This window comes from Puma concolor, chromosome B4 (assembly GCF_028749965.1).
Source record: "Puma concolor isolate L17-30 chromosome B4, mPumCon1.1.hap2, whole genome shotgun sequence".
Taxonomy (NCBI): Eukaryota; Metazoa; Chordata; class Mammalia; order Carnivora; family Felidae; genus Puma; species Puma concolor.
This window is the reverse complement of record NC_141673.1, coordinates 107,870,276-107,885,542: the sequence shown is the minus strand read 5'-3', so window position 1 is coordinate 107,885,542 and position 15,267 is coordinate 107,870,276. Positions and strand designations below refer to the sequence as shown.

Genomic DNA, 15,267 nt, shown 5'->3' with positions numbered 1-15,267 from the left:
TGTCCACCCTCTTCCAAATGCTACTTCCTCTCTCCTGTATTTCTCTAGTACCTTTTTCATACCTTCAGATCACTGCTGTAACCTGTGTGTGCATCCATCTCCTTAACTAAACTGTAAGTCCCCTTAGGACATGGACTGTGTTTATTTATCTTGGTATTCTGAGCGGACAGTTGGTAGTTAAACATGTGTTGAATGAACGCACAAATGTCTCTCTCAAATGAGCATGTGTGACTCCACGAGGTCTCCCCAAAACTGTTTATTACCATAAGGCCAGTGATCACAGTTTCTGTGCCCCTTCTGCTGGCCTCCCCTACCACACACCCTGATGATGGAAATACAGTACGTGGTTAATCTCCTTCCATTACCAGATGATAATTTTCCACATCAGCACACATGATAGAGGCAGGAGCTGTCACTCCTTCTCCTTCACTAACAGCCTTGTGACAGATAATATATCTTGATGTGACATGGGGCTTTTATCTGTCAGTGTTTATGTGGAAGGAAGGGAGGGATAGGTGTTAGGAGCCAAAGGCAACTGTACTGTGGGTGGCTTTGCTTGGGGGCTGAGCACTGGTTATCAGAAGAAGTGGATCAAAGGAAATTTAGGATGCCTCATCTCCCCTTAGATCCCTTTGCTGAGCTACCTCCAGCTCCCAGGTGTGTCGATCTGTTTGCAAAGCACCAAATTAAAATCGGCACTTTACTGGGCGCCTATCCTGGGCGAGGCTGAATGGGCAGATCCATTGTTCAAAGGGTTTTGTGGTTTCAGGCAGGTGACAAGACTTTTCCAAAAACACCACATATGAACTCCTCGCTGTGAGGCTGTCCCTGTCCAGGATTCTTCCTCTGGGCCTCTATAATGCCGAGGCTGCTAGGATTATCAGAGGTTTGAAAGCGATGACCCCATTGCACTGCATAATCCTGCATTGTCAGAGACAAATTATATCATGTACCTCACAGTGGACTTGCCAAGGCAGGAGACTGGATGGTCAGTGAGCTAGAATACCCCGTTCCTGGAGCATTCTGGTTGACAACACTATCCTTTAATCAAGTCCCAAAGGCCCCTGAACTGAAAGAAATTCTGACAGGTCATATTCATGTTTTCTTTCAAGCAAGATTATCTCTTAAACCATTCCAAATGGACGTGTTTTTTTTTTTTTTAAAGATTAAACATATTTTATTTTATTTTATTTTATTTTATTTTATTTTATTTTATATTTTAAGTAGGCTCCATGCCCAACATGGGGCTTGAACTCATGACTCTGAGATCAAGAGTCACATGTCCTACTGACTCAGTCAGCCAGGCACCACCCCAAATGGATAGTTTTTTAAAAATATTTCAGAGACAGAGAGAGATAGAGCACATGCATGAGCTGTGGAGGAGCAGAGGAAGAGAGAGAGAGAGAGAAAGAGAGAGAGAGAGAGAGAGAGAGAGAATCTTAAGCAGGCTCCATGCTCAGAGAGAAGCCTGACACGGGGCTAGATCCCACAACTCTGGGATCATGACCTGAGCCAAAATCAAGAGTCAGACACTCAACCAACTGAGCTGCCCGGGCACTCCCAAGTGGACAGTTTTTGATCTCGGTTAACTTTTTTTTTTTTCGCTTGAGCAAGATAATGCCATCACTTCCTGTTATGCTTCAAACGTAGTTCTTATAGTCATAAAGCTCATCCTTTCTCTCTTTCTTTAAACATCAAACTCATGCCCCTTTATGTTAACATTTAAGATCAGTTTTCCCTGCCACTTTCTTCCCTCTGCTGTCCTCCCCTCTCCCCCTTTCCTCCATCTTGCTTTGCCCATTAGACTGAAGGTAATAAATGCTGTAAGGAAGGAGATGAAAAGGTTACTCTGGCCTCTGGGGGGTTAGAGAAGCCCTCTTCTAGTACCCTTCTGGCTGGAGGAGGAGGACAGTCACCACAATACTGAGGGGAGAGATCATGGTATAAGGAATATATGGGTATAAAGGTATATAGTACAGGGTCAGCAGAACTGGACTCAAGGCCTACCTACCTGAGGTTAGGTGCAATGTGCAAGCTATAGGACATGAACAAGTGAACTTCTCAGAGCCTCAGTTCTTCCATCTATAAAATGGGACATGAATATCTACATAAGATGATCTTGGGGAAGATTAAATGAGATAATCTATGTCTTTCCCCCCTTGCATGCAAGGAAAAGACATGTCCCTGTCATGCCCTTAGCTCTGTCCTGCCTCAACAAGGAGAGCCCATAGAGGGCTGATATGTGTCCAGTATTCAATCTCATAATCCAAAAAGCACAAGCTGTGCACCCCCTCAGCACAATGACTCCCCCTCAGGGAGAGAATGTGGGAGTGGAGGATCTCACCCCCTTGATCCATTGACCATCAAGCTTTTTCTTTCAGTGGGCCTATAATTCTACCTCCTTCCAGCTGTTCATCTAGGCCCGCTTTCTTAACCCCTAAATCATTTCTACCCAGACTTCCAATGCTGATACATTATCTGAGGTCCTACTCTGAGTATGGCTAAGACTAGACAAAGGGTATTTGGCCAAGTAGGTAGCAATGTAGATATATAAAACTTTAATATTCTTGATCCAAAGACTTGGATTCAACTCAATTTGGTTCAATCTTTTTTGGATAGGGGTAGTCTATTAATTATAAATCACTGTACTGGATGCTGAGTGGGAGAATGAATAAGAAGTTAGTAAAGCATATTTTCTGCCTCCCAAGAGCTTTCTGTATGACAAGAGGGCTGGGCCATCTCTACTCACACTGGTGAAGCAGGGGAGAGGTCGAGAGTGTCTGACAGTGCTTGTCCTGAGAGGGAAAGTCTGGGAGGACTGAAGACATGCTCCTGGTACTGAGCTGGTAGGCAGGGTTGGAGCCGGTGAGTGAGGTGAGGAGGGAAAGGGTATTTTAGGGAGAGATGCATCAAAGTCCAGAAGCAAGAAAGTAGCAGACCTGTTTGGAAAAAAAAAGAGTAGTCTAGTTTTTCTGAGGGTGAATAGTGATATGCTCAAGCTATTGGCTGGAATAGATCAGAGGTGCTGGCAATACTGAGGGAAGATGTTCAGGCTTTATTTTACAGTTGTGCAGAGACATTTAAAGCTTTCTAGCAGGAAACTGACATGTCAGCTCTAGAAATATGAATTTGGCCACATCATGCAGGGTGTATGGAAGTGGGGCTGGCGGGCAGGGCAGCCATATGGTTACTACCTGGGGGAAGAGAGGTGGAGAGAAAGGGAAGGACGGGGTGAGGGGACTCTCCATGGGGCAGGAGGAACTGATAAGACCTGACAGTTGACTGAATGGAGGAAGGATCACAGAAGAGGAGGACTGGGGAGAAAGAGGGAGGAAGAAGAAGCCCTCTGGCCCAGTGGCCTGTAGTCAGGAGGGTAGTGAAGTTGCTAGAGACAGAAGAAGGCTTGGAAGATGCTGGTTTGGGCTGGAACTCTGGTTGGAAGGCAAAGGATGCTCTCTCCCAGGCACTGGAGAAGGAATGGACCTTTCAGGCTCTGGGGCCCCACCGAGGACTCCTGGCCTTGCTCAGTCCTTTAAGATCTAACAGCCTCTTGGGGCGCCTAGGTGGCGCAGTCGGTTAAGCGTCCGACTTCAGCCAAGTCACGATCTCGCGGTCTGTGAGTTCGAGCCCCGCGTCAGGCTCTGGGCTGATGGCTCAGAGCCTGGAGCCTGTTTCCGATTCTGTGTCTCCCTCTCTCTCTGCTCCTCCCCTGTTCATGCTCTGTCTCTCTCTGTCCCAAAAATAAATAAACGTTGAAAAAAAAATTAAAAAAAAAAAAAAGATCTAACAGCCTCTTTGCTCTGCCCCTGCTGAGTGCACGGTTGGCCAGTGATCCCAGGAAGACAGCTCCCACTTATCCCTTCACATGGCAAGAGCAGCAGGAGTGATCTGGTGGCTCAGTGGGTAATCTTGTGTCTCCAGGAAACTGCAGCATTGCCTGGCAAGTACCTGGCTGAGTGCTTGCTGCCATGGGTGCTAGATCTAAAAAGGTGTAAGAAGCTCTCTTCTGGTACATTTCTCAGCTGGTGTTGACTATTTTCCTCACTGTAAATGTAACCATTTGTCTTTTTGTTGGGTGTAACTGATTTTTGGCACAAGCCCCCCTAAAGATATAACCCTGTGTGTGCTCTTGTACTCCCCCAGCTTGCCTTTTTCTCCTTCATATGTCATCACCACAGAGCCCTGGGCCCTGCAAGGATGCAGGAAGCTTCCTTCTGTCTTGAAAGGGTGTGTGAAGTGGGAGTCTCCCTGAGTGGGTGGGAGTAAGGGGTAGGGAAGGGGTGCGTACGTGCTTCCAGAGCAGGAGCAGTTATTAACCTATAACTTCACACACCAGTCAGGCACCTTTACACTGACCTAAGGCTGGTCATGGGCAGGCCATCAAAGTCTGTCAAATTCTATGGGGCTTTTACTTCTCCAGTCCTCCAGAAGCATATAGCCATCATTCACTGAGAAGATTGTCATGGCTCAAGGTTAACAAGCTTTACCCCAAACTGGTTTTGCTGTAAGAAGTATATGGCAGCTCACTGAAATTGCTATGTTCAACTTCTCACTTATGTTCAATACCACCCCTCATGCAGCTCTTCCACTGTTCCCAGGGCTGGGACAATGGCATCTATAAACTTGCAGGGCCAGACAGCACAGCAGCCAGATTGTGCTCCAAAGGCAGATGGCTACCTATGGAAATCCCCGCCTGGGTCTTTGTTATGACATGACCCCCCTAAGGGAAGTACCATACACAATGCTACCACTGGAGCCAGAGAATCCACGAAATAGTGTCACTGCAGAGCCCTGGTGTATAGCAACTCCCACTAGACACTGGCATCTTCAGGGCACAGCTCTCTCTCATTTCTTAAGAGCTCCCCACACCTTTCCATGACACTGCAATCCTTCTACCTTGCCACTGTCCTTGCTTATGTGGGTTCCATGCCCATTTGCCTGGCTTCAAATGACACTTTGCAAGAGTGGAGAATGATTCAGAGCTAGTGGACAACAGATGTATATATGGAAGTACTCCAAAAGACAGTCATCAATGATGCCACAAGAAAGTCACTTCTGAACAGACAGAACGAAGTAGCTGTGATGGTCAGGGCTTCTGTGTCCTAACAGCCCAGGGCAAGGTGGAAGATCCTTTGCCAAAACTTGCTTATGGACAGGCACTCACAAACTCTTGTAAATCACTTGCATTATATGTGCAGTAATATTTCCAAGCCCAGGGATTTGTCAAGAAGTAGGGACACAGGGTGAATTAAGAGCAGCTGGCTGAGGACCTCACAGTGTAGCCTAGCAGGCATGCGAAGAGGGGGACACATCCCAAGTGCCATGGGAGGAGTGAGGGACAACTGGGGAGAACCATCTGACAAGGCTTCTGTGAGGAGCATCATGGTGTGGTGGAGAGTCCTGAATGGTGAATCAGGGGACCTGGCTCTGAGTCCCGCCCTCTCCAATAATCAGCTCAAGTGAGCTGTTCCTATCTTGGACTCCAGTTTCTTCACCTTATCTCAGGCCACATTCCAACACTAAAGTTTTAGGGCCCTTGTTTGGACCAGCTGGGAATTAATGGGGGTGGGGGAGCAAGAGTTATCTGGGGTCTGCACAGTCCACTGTCACTGAGCAGCATGGGGTCAGGACAGCCCTCTCACACATGGTAATTAAAGGGTACAAAATAATGTAGCCAAGAAAAAAACAGTTGCTAATGTTTCATCTCATGCAATCTGAGCCAGATGCTTGGTGGGATTCTGTCACAAAAATCTAGACGTGTGGTAACCCCTGACCATGAGCTAAGTCCACGGTAAATACTGACTATATGGATTAAATTGTAAAAAAAAAAAAAGGTTGAAATAATGATGCACATGCCCTTGACATGTGTACAACGTAAATCAGTGATTTTCAGATTACTGCTCTTGAGCCACATGGGGCCTTTTTGTGGGCAACCTGCTGCTCTCATAAGTCCTCAGATTTCTGTATTTCAATAATACACTATCCCAGACTCTGCAGGGCATGTAGCAGTCACGCGGCTCTGTCGGGTAATGATGATTGGAAAAGTGGCTCCCGAGTCACATAACTGAATACCACTGGTGTAAATATTTAATCCTGCTTATCTATGTGGAAATTCAATGTTTCACTTCCACCGTCTGTCTGTCTTTTATATGCTCATCCACATAAATGTCTGTCAGACTGCAAGCTTTAGAGGGCTGGGACTGCATTTAAAATGTCTTAATGATATGAGACAGAGATTCCCATATGGGTAGATATTTAATAAATGCATTTTTTGATCTTGAGGAGGAAAAAGAAAGAAGAAATTTCTGACTTTATCTCTTTCTCTATGGCTTCTCTCTAACGACTGGCCTTCTATTAGATTCAATATTGAAGCTGGAAAAAGGGCCCTGTCTCTTGGAGCAGCACATCTCTACCAGTGGGCTCTGTGCAGCAGTGATAGTTTTCTAAGTGGTGCCTTCAAAAGGGATGTTCGTTGCTGCTTGGAGGGAGAGGGAAGGCCTCTGCATTACCCTGGTCTTTACCCAAGAGGAGCAGGGCTTGAAGGCTAAGACACATGTGGCTGCCTGCTTTGGAAGTGACACAGAAGCAACAGTGCACAAGCCTACCCCCTGCTTGCTTCACCTCTTTTGGGCCCAGAAACACTTCATGAGTGTAATTTTCTCCTTCTCCTAAGGCTGCCTGTAACCAGTGGCAGAGGCAATGCCTAGTACTGAAATGACTATAGATGGGGATATAATGCAAGGTTGATCTTTAGACACTAACCTCTTAGGGTCACATGCAGGCTGGATTACATGAGTCTCCTCCTCTCCTCTTTCTGGAAACACTTAGATGGCTGACAGCTAGGTCATGCCAACAACAGAGGGTCTTCAAACAATGCTTGATACCATTCTGTGAAGTAGCTAAACTCAAGAGATTCATGAAAGAAGACTCTGATTTGCCCTCAAGCTTTGACCCTAACCATTTCACCCACTTGCTCTTGCTGAGGCACCAGTGACCTCCACATTGCTAAGCTCAATGATTCGCTTTCGGCGCTCACTTTGCTTGACCTCTGAGCAGCACGGACTCTCCTTCACTTTTCCTCCTGTCTGTCTGGCAGTGCCTGTCTAAGTCTCCCTTGCTGGTTATTCCCCATCACCCCTGTCTCCAAACATCACTGGGGCCCAGGTTCTTGGAATGCGTCTCACTTCTGTCTATAACACCCTAGTATGGCAGCTAGGCTAATGCTGACTCTGCAAATTATAATTCTGTCCCAGACCTTTTCCCCAGACTTAGATTTATCCCAGTTGTTCACTCAACATCTCCACTTGGAAGTCTAATGGACATTTCAAACTTAAAGGTCTACAATGGTTTTCATGATATTCCTGCCCTGACATCTTTTCTCTCCCCATCTTCCCTGTATCAGTAAATGAGGACTCTACTCCTACTACTTTGAGGACAACCACCTTGGGATCTCCCTGACTTCTCTCTCTTTCGCATCTCATATGTTATATGTCAGCAAATGCTGCCATTGTAGAGCCTGACTGCATTACATTATGTTACCAGGACAAGGCTGAACACCGTCTCTTGAGGCAGTAGCTTCCCACCTGGCTCCCTGCTTCACCCTTACTCACCTTCATTTCATTTTGCACATGATGGCCAGGGGGATCCTGTTAAATTTTACATAAATAAAAATCCTGTGTGGGTCGTATCTTTTCTCAGCTTGAAACCACCTGAGGCTTCTTGGCTCCCTTCTAGTAAAAGTCCAGATTCTTATAATGATTTTCATGATCTACTCCTTGATTAACCTTGGACCTCATCTCCTACCACTGTCCCTGTTTTTCACTCCTCCCCAGTCACATTAGCCTCTTTTCTGTTCCTATGTCAGCCATCCTCCTGCTTCAAGGCCTTTCCATTGGCTGTTCCCTCTGCCTGGAATGCTCTTTCCCCAAATATCTATATGGCTCATTTCCTTACTGCCTTCAAGTCTTTATTCAGATGCTACCTTCTCAGTGAGGTATTTCCTGGCCACCTCCTCTAGAATTGCAACCTCTCAACACTTCTGCCTCCCTCTCACTGTTTTATCTTTCTCTACAGTACTTACCACTCTCTGACATACTAGTTAATTTGTTGTCTATCTCCCCACTAGAATATAATTTCCATGAGGGCAGGGAGTTTTGACTATTTTGTTCATTGCTATATCACCAGGGCCTAAAAAGTGCCTGGCACAGAGTTGCCCTGAATTGGGATGGACAGAAGGAGGGAGGAAAGAATGAACTAGAATAGGTTTTTGCATATAATTTCACTGGAAACATCATTTACTCTAATTACTTAGAGACATGCTTCTCAACTATGCCCTTTCTCTGTTGTCTTTCTAATCCCTGTTCCTTCTACTTCCTCAGTGGTTTTGCAGCTTTTCCTAGAAAAAATGAGTAATTGGGCCCATTTATGTAAGCCCAGCTACCATGGAATGTGCCATTAAACTGTCCCTGTGCTGGAGACAGCTCCGTCTCACCGGTGCCCACCACCAGTGGCATTTTGTAAGTGCTGACAGGGATTCTGCCTGAAAGTTGCCGGGGTCATTGATGAAGAGTGATGATACCTTTTTGTTTTTTTAAATGACCACCTAATTTTTGAGATGAAAAGAACTGGTAAGTACACTAACCTGTAATCTTTTAACAATTTCAAAGGCTAAGATGTTACTTTAATTGAAACACACATGTAATTTGTAACAGCATTCTCTCCTCCTATTTGTTTTGAAGGGCAAACTGAAGTTCTGAAGAAGAGAATATAGTTACTAAGCCACACACTTGCCTTTTCTGCAGATCTTTTCGTTGCCAACTCCTTAATAATTTAATCACATCAATTCTGCTTTTAATTGGACTTCCCCAATAGACAGTCCTTTGGCCCCATTTTCTGGCTCCGTTCCTAAGTCTCTCACATTCACTTCATTGCAAATGTCTATTTTACTCTCTATATCTTGCTTTTTCGATACATATTCCCTTGCCTCATTCCCTAGAACTGTTCCACCACCATCTCCACAACTGAAGGAGCCAGGTTCTCATTCTGTCCTCCGAGGACAGGTTGGCTGAGGATGAGAAGTAGACCCAAAAGTCTTCTCCAGCCATGAGGAAAGAGTATGAGGTGAGAGGCACAACAGTCTCCAGAGTTTGATTTCATCCATGTTTGAGCTTATGAAAATTTGGCAGAAACTTTGCCCATTGGGGTAGGCAGTTCAGTATGCTCTTCCCAAAGTTTAGCCAGATGGTGGGTGGATGGGTCTTGTCAATGTGATCTGCTCCAGCAGCAAAGAATACTTCCTACTGGAAATTCCTTAGAATTTTTTCACTTAATGGGCAAGGCAGGAAGCAGCATACTTCTCCATGGAAGCTCTTGCGTTAGCCAGAGAACAGGAGAACTATATGTCTATGTAGATGGCAATTAATTGCTTAGCAAGTAGTGGATACTGAACATTTTTAATAACATGGGAAGAAACATGTTCATCGCCATTACTCATGAGTTAGGGGTTCCACCCCGACTCAAGGTGAAGAGAGGAGCCAAGATGCCATTTCCTGTGTCTTTGAGGTAAGCTTCTCTGTCACTCACAGGTCAACTTATCTATTCACCAAACCATTCAGTCCACCAACTGTTCAACTACTCCACAGTACCATTAACAGTATAAAATTAGGTGCCAGGCATTTTTCCAGAACAACCCTCAATGGCATTATTGCTCACTGTTACAATCCATCAAAGGTGTTGCTTTCCAACTTGCCAAACTACTTAGTAGAGCATAAGGGTCTCTTCAGGTTGTTAATTTATGTTGTTACCAGTCCCTTGTTGTTTGTGTGTTTTAATTTTGTATTTTCATCTTGAGCAGAGTTATTAGAAAGGGAATAGTTGATAGATGATAGTTAAATCAGTCTCTGAAATGAGGGAGCAGACATTCTGTTCTTTGTTCTCATCTTTGACTGTCTTCTTCTCTTTTCCCTGCACCTGCTCCTTCTCCCAGATTCCCAATTAGAATTCAGTTACTAATGAGTAGAAACACAAAGAAATCAACTGGGGAGGGATTTGAAAACAATGGACATAATTAATGCCTACTCACAAGGACAAGAAACTGGACTCACGTTAGACACACATATGTGTGTTAGGATATATATGTACACACATTCCTACACAGTAGGGATTTTAAAACTCTAATGGGAAGACCATAATCTAACCCCTGCCCAAAGAGATGGAGCCTGGAGGAGGATGTCTGATAAAAAAAAAAAAAAAAAAAAAAAAAAAAAAGAGTCCATCTTAGCAAAATCTCAACTGTCTTTTAGACTCCTTGGATTCTAAAAGGAATATGAGGCTTTATAGATCAACAGCTATTATTTCCCATCTGTGACTGATTTCTATGAGCAGAAATGATCACAATCAATGCTACAAATGTTGCTCCAGGTAGACAAACTGTAAGGACAAGTTGGTGGTAGAAGGTTTCACTGTTCTGGACTCTGTCTCCTCCCTCTCCCAGAACCCAGCCCAAGACAGGACAGCTGCTCACTGTTTCGGGGCTTCTCCTCATCCATGCCTTCATCCTCGTTCTCAGGGTCGATGTCCTCTGCCTGGGTGATCCAGTCCAGGTAGCCCTTCAGGTCCTCTTCCAGCTGCTGCTTCTCTCGCAGCTTCTGGAAGTCTCCCCGAGCCTTGGCCTTCTCTCTCTCTTTGGAAAACTCTCTGGCAAGAGAGAGTGGAGTGGCAGGGTAGGGGAGCACATGGAGGAAGAGGGCCAGGTGGGTGGGAAGGAGAGATGGAGATAAGAGGAAATAAAGGGATTAATTTCTTCTCTTTGCACCAGGAGACCTGCCCACCTGCCCCTGCTTTCTACAGACAGCATTCTCTCATCCCAGGCTTTGTCTTCACTCTCACATAAACAGAAAGTCACTGAAGCGGACATTCTTGACACAGGCCACCAGAGTACAAAGTAACGGATAAAGTCCATTTCATTATTCTTGGATCACGGTCACAGACTTTGTCTTTTAATAGTGACTGTACTCCAGTGACCTGGAAACCCTTTTCAAACAGTCACTTAAAACCTCCATGACAGTTTTGGACCATGCACTTTCATTTTCCCCTGGAATTGGGTGGCCACTGGAAAGCCTTACAAACATCTCTGGATGACAAAGGTGTTAGGACTGGTGGTGTGCCAAAGCCCACTCACCCGCACTGGCTCCTGGGAGCCCACCACACACAGCTCTTTGCTGCTCTAGCTTCACTGATATCTCCTTGTGGCTTGAAATTGGCCACGGTGGGAATATTTACACCATGGAAATTGGCAAAATGCTACAAACTAGGGCTTTTTCTCCCTGCAGAGCCGATTGGTAAATATTTACCAGTACACCACTGATTTAAGGCCCAGGAGATTTAACCTCCTTAATCTCTATTCTTACTACTAGAGCTCGTTTTGCCACTTTTAACATGCCTGGAAGGATTCCTAATCTAGAGAAAGTTCTTCCCCGCGAGGAGACAAATGAGGACTCCAAACACAAGAAAATGTCCTGGGGGCTGCCCTTTATGTTAAAAAAGAAATGTAATCAGAATGGAAAAATATATAAAAGATGATATAAAAGTTAAATGATGCATTCAGTTTAAAGTAATCATGAGTAGAAACTGGAATTGGATTGGGATTTGCTGAAAGAAGGGCATACTGAAAAATTTCTGACAAAATTGGTATTTCTTTCCTATTTTCTGATTCTGTTCTTATTTTCTCTCTGACTTCAAATGCACTTTCTAGCAAGAAAGGGGCTGGCAGCAGAAGGAGATATTCAAGAGGGCTAGTTCTGAACTCTTAATGCCTTTTCTTCCAAAATAGGACTATAGGAGCATTTTCGTCTTTGATATTTAGTCAATGGGAAATGGGGCCCTTGGTGGTGGTGGTGGTGGTGTGTGTATGTGTGACATGTACTGGGCATCTTGGTTAGTTCACAGAGACCTGATTCTTCCTTTTCTTACCAGTAAAGGCCTAGTTCAGGGCAGGAGGCTATAGCAATCACCTTGAAGGCACAAGCCACACTAAGGAAAGGCACCTTGGAAGGAAGGGCACAGCAACAAATCACAGAGGGACAAAAGCTCAGCGCCTGAATCCATTCAGTCCTGTAGAGGTGCCTCTGTCACCACATCCACTATCTATTTAGTATTTGCATTTTGCTTATATGGCCTCAGAGCGTACAGATTTTTAGCATTCACTATTTTTATGGTGAAAAGGGGTTAGGACAAGGAGTGGTCTAGGGAATTTTTAAATTGGGAGATGTGGGGGCTCTCAAGCTAATGAGTTTTCTTGAACTGCTGTCTTAATGATGCTCTGCTTTGGATGGAATTTTCTTCTTAAATTTGATTGAATCCAGTTCTAATTGGATTGAACTTGCTCTTTCTCCGGCTTCCTGCCAACTGGCAGTACCTTCATTTTTTTCCAAGGAAGTTTAATGCCAGGGAAAAGCAATCAGATTGACAGCTCAAAATGAAGATGGAAGCTTTGCCTTGCTTTGTTCCCTCCCCGCTTTTGCTGTTGCGGATGAGCTTGGATATGCCCCCTATATCTGGGCATACCACCTGGGCTGTAGGCTTGTTCTCTAGAGATGGTCACCTCATATGGTAGTTCCTTCCCCATGCAAATCCATTCCAATAGCTGTGCTTCCAGGACCCTTCTCTGGACTATCATTATGCCCTCATACATTTGCATTCTCCATTCCTTTTCTGTGGAATGGGTTTGGAGTTGTAAGGTGACTTAATAGTTATGGGTTCACTTTAGCTCTTTTGGATTATTTTGCAGAGGTCTCAAGTTCTAGTTACAAGACAACTACCCATCCTTCTGGAGTCAGGAGAACAGGGTTGGAATCAAACTGGAGTAGGGACAATCGATCCAGTCTTATGTTACAGCATTTGCCCCATGGAATGAAAGTTCATCATCCATACTCCAAGACTCTGGGGAACTTACATAAATATCCACGAGGTTGTATTGGGGGTGTGAAGGGAATGGAGAAGAGGCAGGACTGGATCTGAAGTCCTTCTGGCTCCCTTTGGCTCCTATAGTGTGAGAGGTATAACTAGGCTTGTGGCTGGATGGAAGGTGAGTCACAGTTTCTCTCTCCAGATCCCAGGCAGTAAGGGATTTTCTGGTTTGCTTTATCTCCTTGCCTGGATGCTAGCCATGTGCCTGCTCTGGGGACTGAACTAATGAAGACATGAAGCCCCAGCCTGATGGGCTGTGCTGGGCCCAGGGACTAGAGCTGGCCAGACAATCAGCCATAGCCATGGCATTTGTTATAAGGCAGGAGCACAGCTCTTCACAGCAATGGCCAATGTGAAAAGTGAGAGGTGGAATAGAGAGCTGGGGCCAGTATTCAGTAATGTAAAGCACACAGAGGGAGGTGCATGTGGAAAATCCAATCAATACAGAGGGCTTGGTGGGGCTCTAGGCCCTCTCATGATCAATATAGTCGATTCTCATTATTCATAGATTCTGTATTTGCGAATTTGCCTACTTGCTGAAACTTATTTGTAACTCCCAAATTGATATTTGTGTGCCATTGTGGTCATATGTAGATATGTGCAGCATGGGGTAAAACTGGAATCACACTCCTAGCTGAGGTTAAACAAGGCAACACTCTGCCTTTGTTTCAGCTCTTATACTGTAAACAAGTGTACTTTTTATGGTCTCTTTAGTGCCATGTTTTTCACATTTCTGCACTTTTTATTGGTGGTTTTTCTGTTAAAAATAGCCCCCAAACACAATGCTGAAGTGCTGTCTAGTGTTCCTTAGTGCAAGAAGGCTGTGATGTGCTTTACAGAAAAAGTACATGTGTTAGATAAGCTCCATTAAGGCATCAGTGATAGTGCCATGAGCACAATGTTAATGAATCAACAATATATATTAAATAAGATGCCTTTAAACAGAAACACACATAAAATAAGGTTATGTATTGGTTATTTGACAAAAATCTTGTGGATCCTAGCCCTGTATTTCTCCTAAGAGTAATGGTTTAGTATTCATTAACTCAATGTTCATGGTGACCTCATAAAGCATAACTATACAGAAAATGAAAATGACTATAGATGTTGCTATCTCTTCTGCTTTCACCCACAAAGAATGCATGTCCTGGCATTTCTCTTGCTTCTTTCTGGGCCTAGACATTGTGTCTTAACTATGTGCCATGGGCCAGGCATGCTGTCAGGTTGCAAAATGCCTCTCCACCAAGACCCCTGCTGTTTTGGGGAGACACACCCATTTCCCAGTGGGAAAGGGGACAGGATGGCTCTCCATCTAAGAGATCCTGAGCTCTTTGTCTACTGAAAGCACATGTCTGAAGTTCTCTGCAATCACTTAAAAACAAAGAGTGACCAGATTCCAGAGGCCAGGAACTTCTACCTGACCACAATTTAAGTACAATGTTGGGAATCTCACTGTCACTGCTTTAATTTTAGTAGGCTGAGACAGAGATTTCTGGAGAGAAAAGCAAATATAATCCAATTCTTGTTGGTGGTAATACCAGTCCTGTAAGCTTGTGAGGATCAATAGATAATGAACACTAAACCATTTTGAAAAAAAAAATCCATGAGATGTATATTCTTTACGCTGACTCCATCTGGCTTCATGAGGAAGAAGATGCTCTAGATATGTGAAGGTTCTAGGTAAAGGATGCCTAACTCTCTGGTGATCAAAATCTCAAAATTTCTATTTTTTACTTTATAGAGTGTCATCTTTCCTTCCTGCTTTAACAGAATAGTCCAAGCACAATTTAACTTTTTTTGGTGACTGAAGGACATAATTTATGAGGATGAGCTACTGTGTTGGACTGTAAATAATATAATCACTAACTGATGGGTGTAGGGGTTCTTCTTGTTGGGGCTCTTTCTGTTCCCAGTGGCTGTTTCCAGCAGCCAGCCTATGGGTTGGTTCTGCTTCTTCTCTGCTCCTCTCATCCCTCCTCACTACACTTACTGCTATTCACCTCTCTGCTTCTTGACTATGATTTAGGAATGTAGGATTAACTGGTTAACTGGGTTTGGGGACAGTATAACATGGAGGATAGAGGTAGAGGCTGTGGATTCCCATTGGCTGGGTTTAACCCTGGATCCTCCATTTTCATCTGTAAGAATTGAAGTGAAATTTCCTCATCTGAGCCTCAATTTTATTCTCTATAAAATGGAGCTATAAATAACACCTAACTCATAGGGTTTTTGTGAACACTGAATGAGCTATATACCTGCAGCTCCATGCATAGAGCCTGCCATGGAGAATGATGGTTACTG

At 44.4% G+C, this 15,267-nt stretch overlaps 1 protein-coding gene across 42 annotated transcripts in view; it reads right to left on the bottom strand.

Annotated features, from left to right (window-relative positions):
- Positions 1-15,267, bottom strand: part of CACNA1C (calcium voltage-gated channel subunit alpha1 C) — a 767,747-nt gene that overhangs the window by 177,601 nt on the left and 574,879 nt on the right. For all 42 annotated transcript variants that reach the window (XM_086714435.1, XM_086714443.1, XM_086714446.1 and 39 more), the window contains exon 9: positions 10,523-10,695. In XM_086714435.1, coding sequence (XP_086570561.1) covers positions 10,523-10,695 — 173 coding nt within the window. The remainder of the gene's footprint in view (positions 1-10,522; positions 10,696-15,267) is intronic.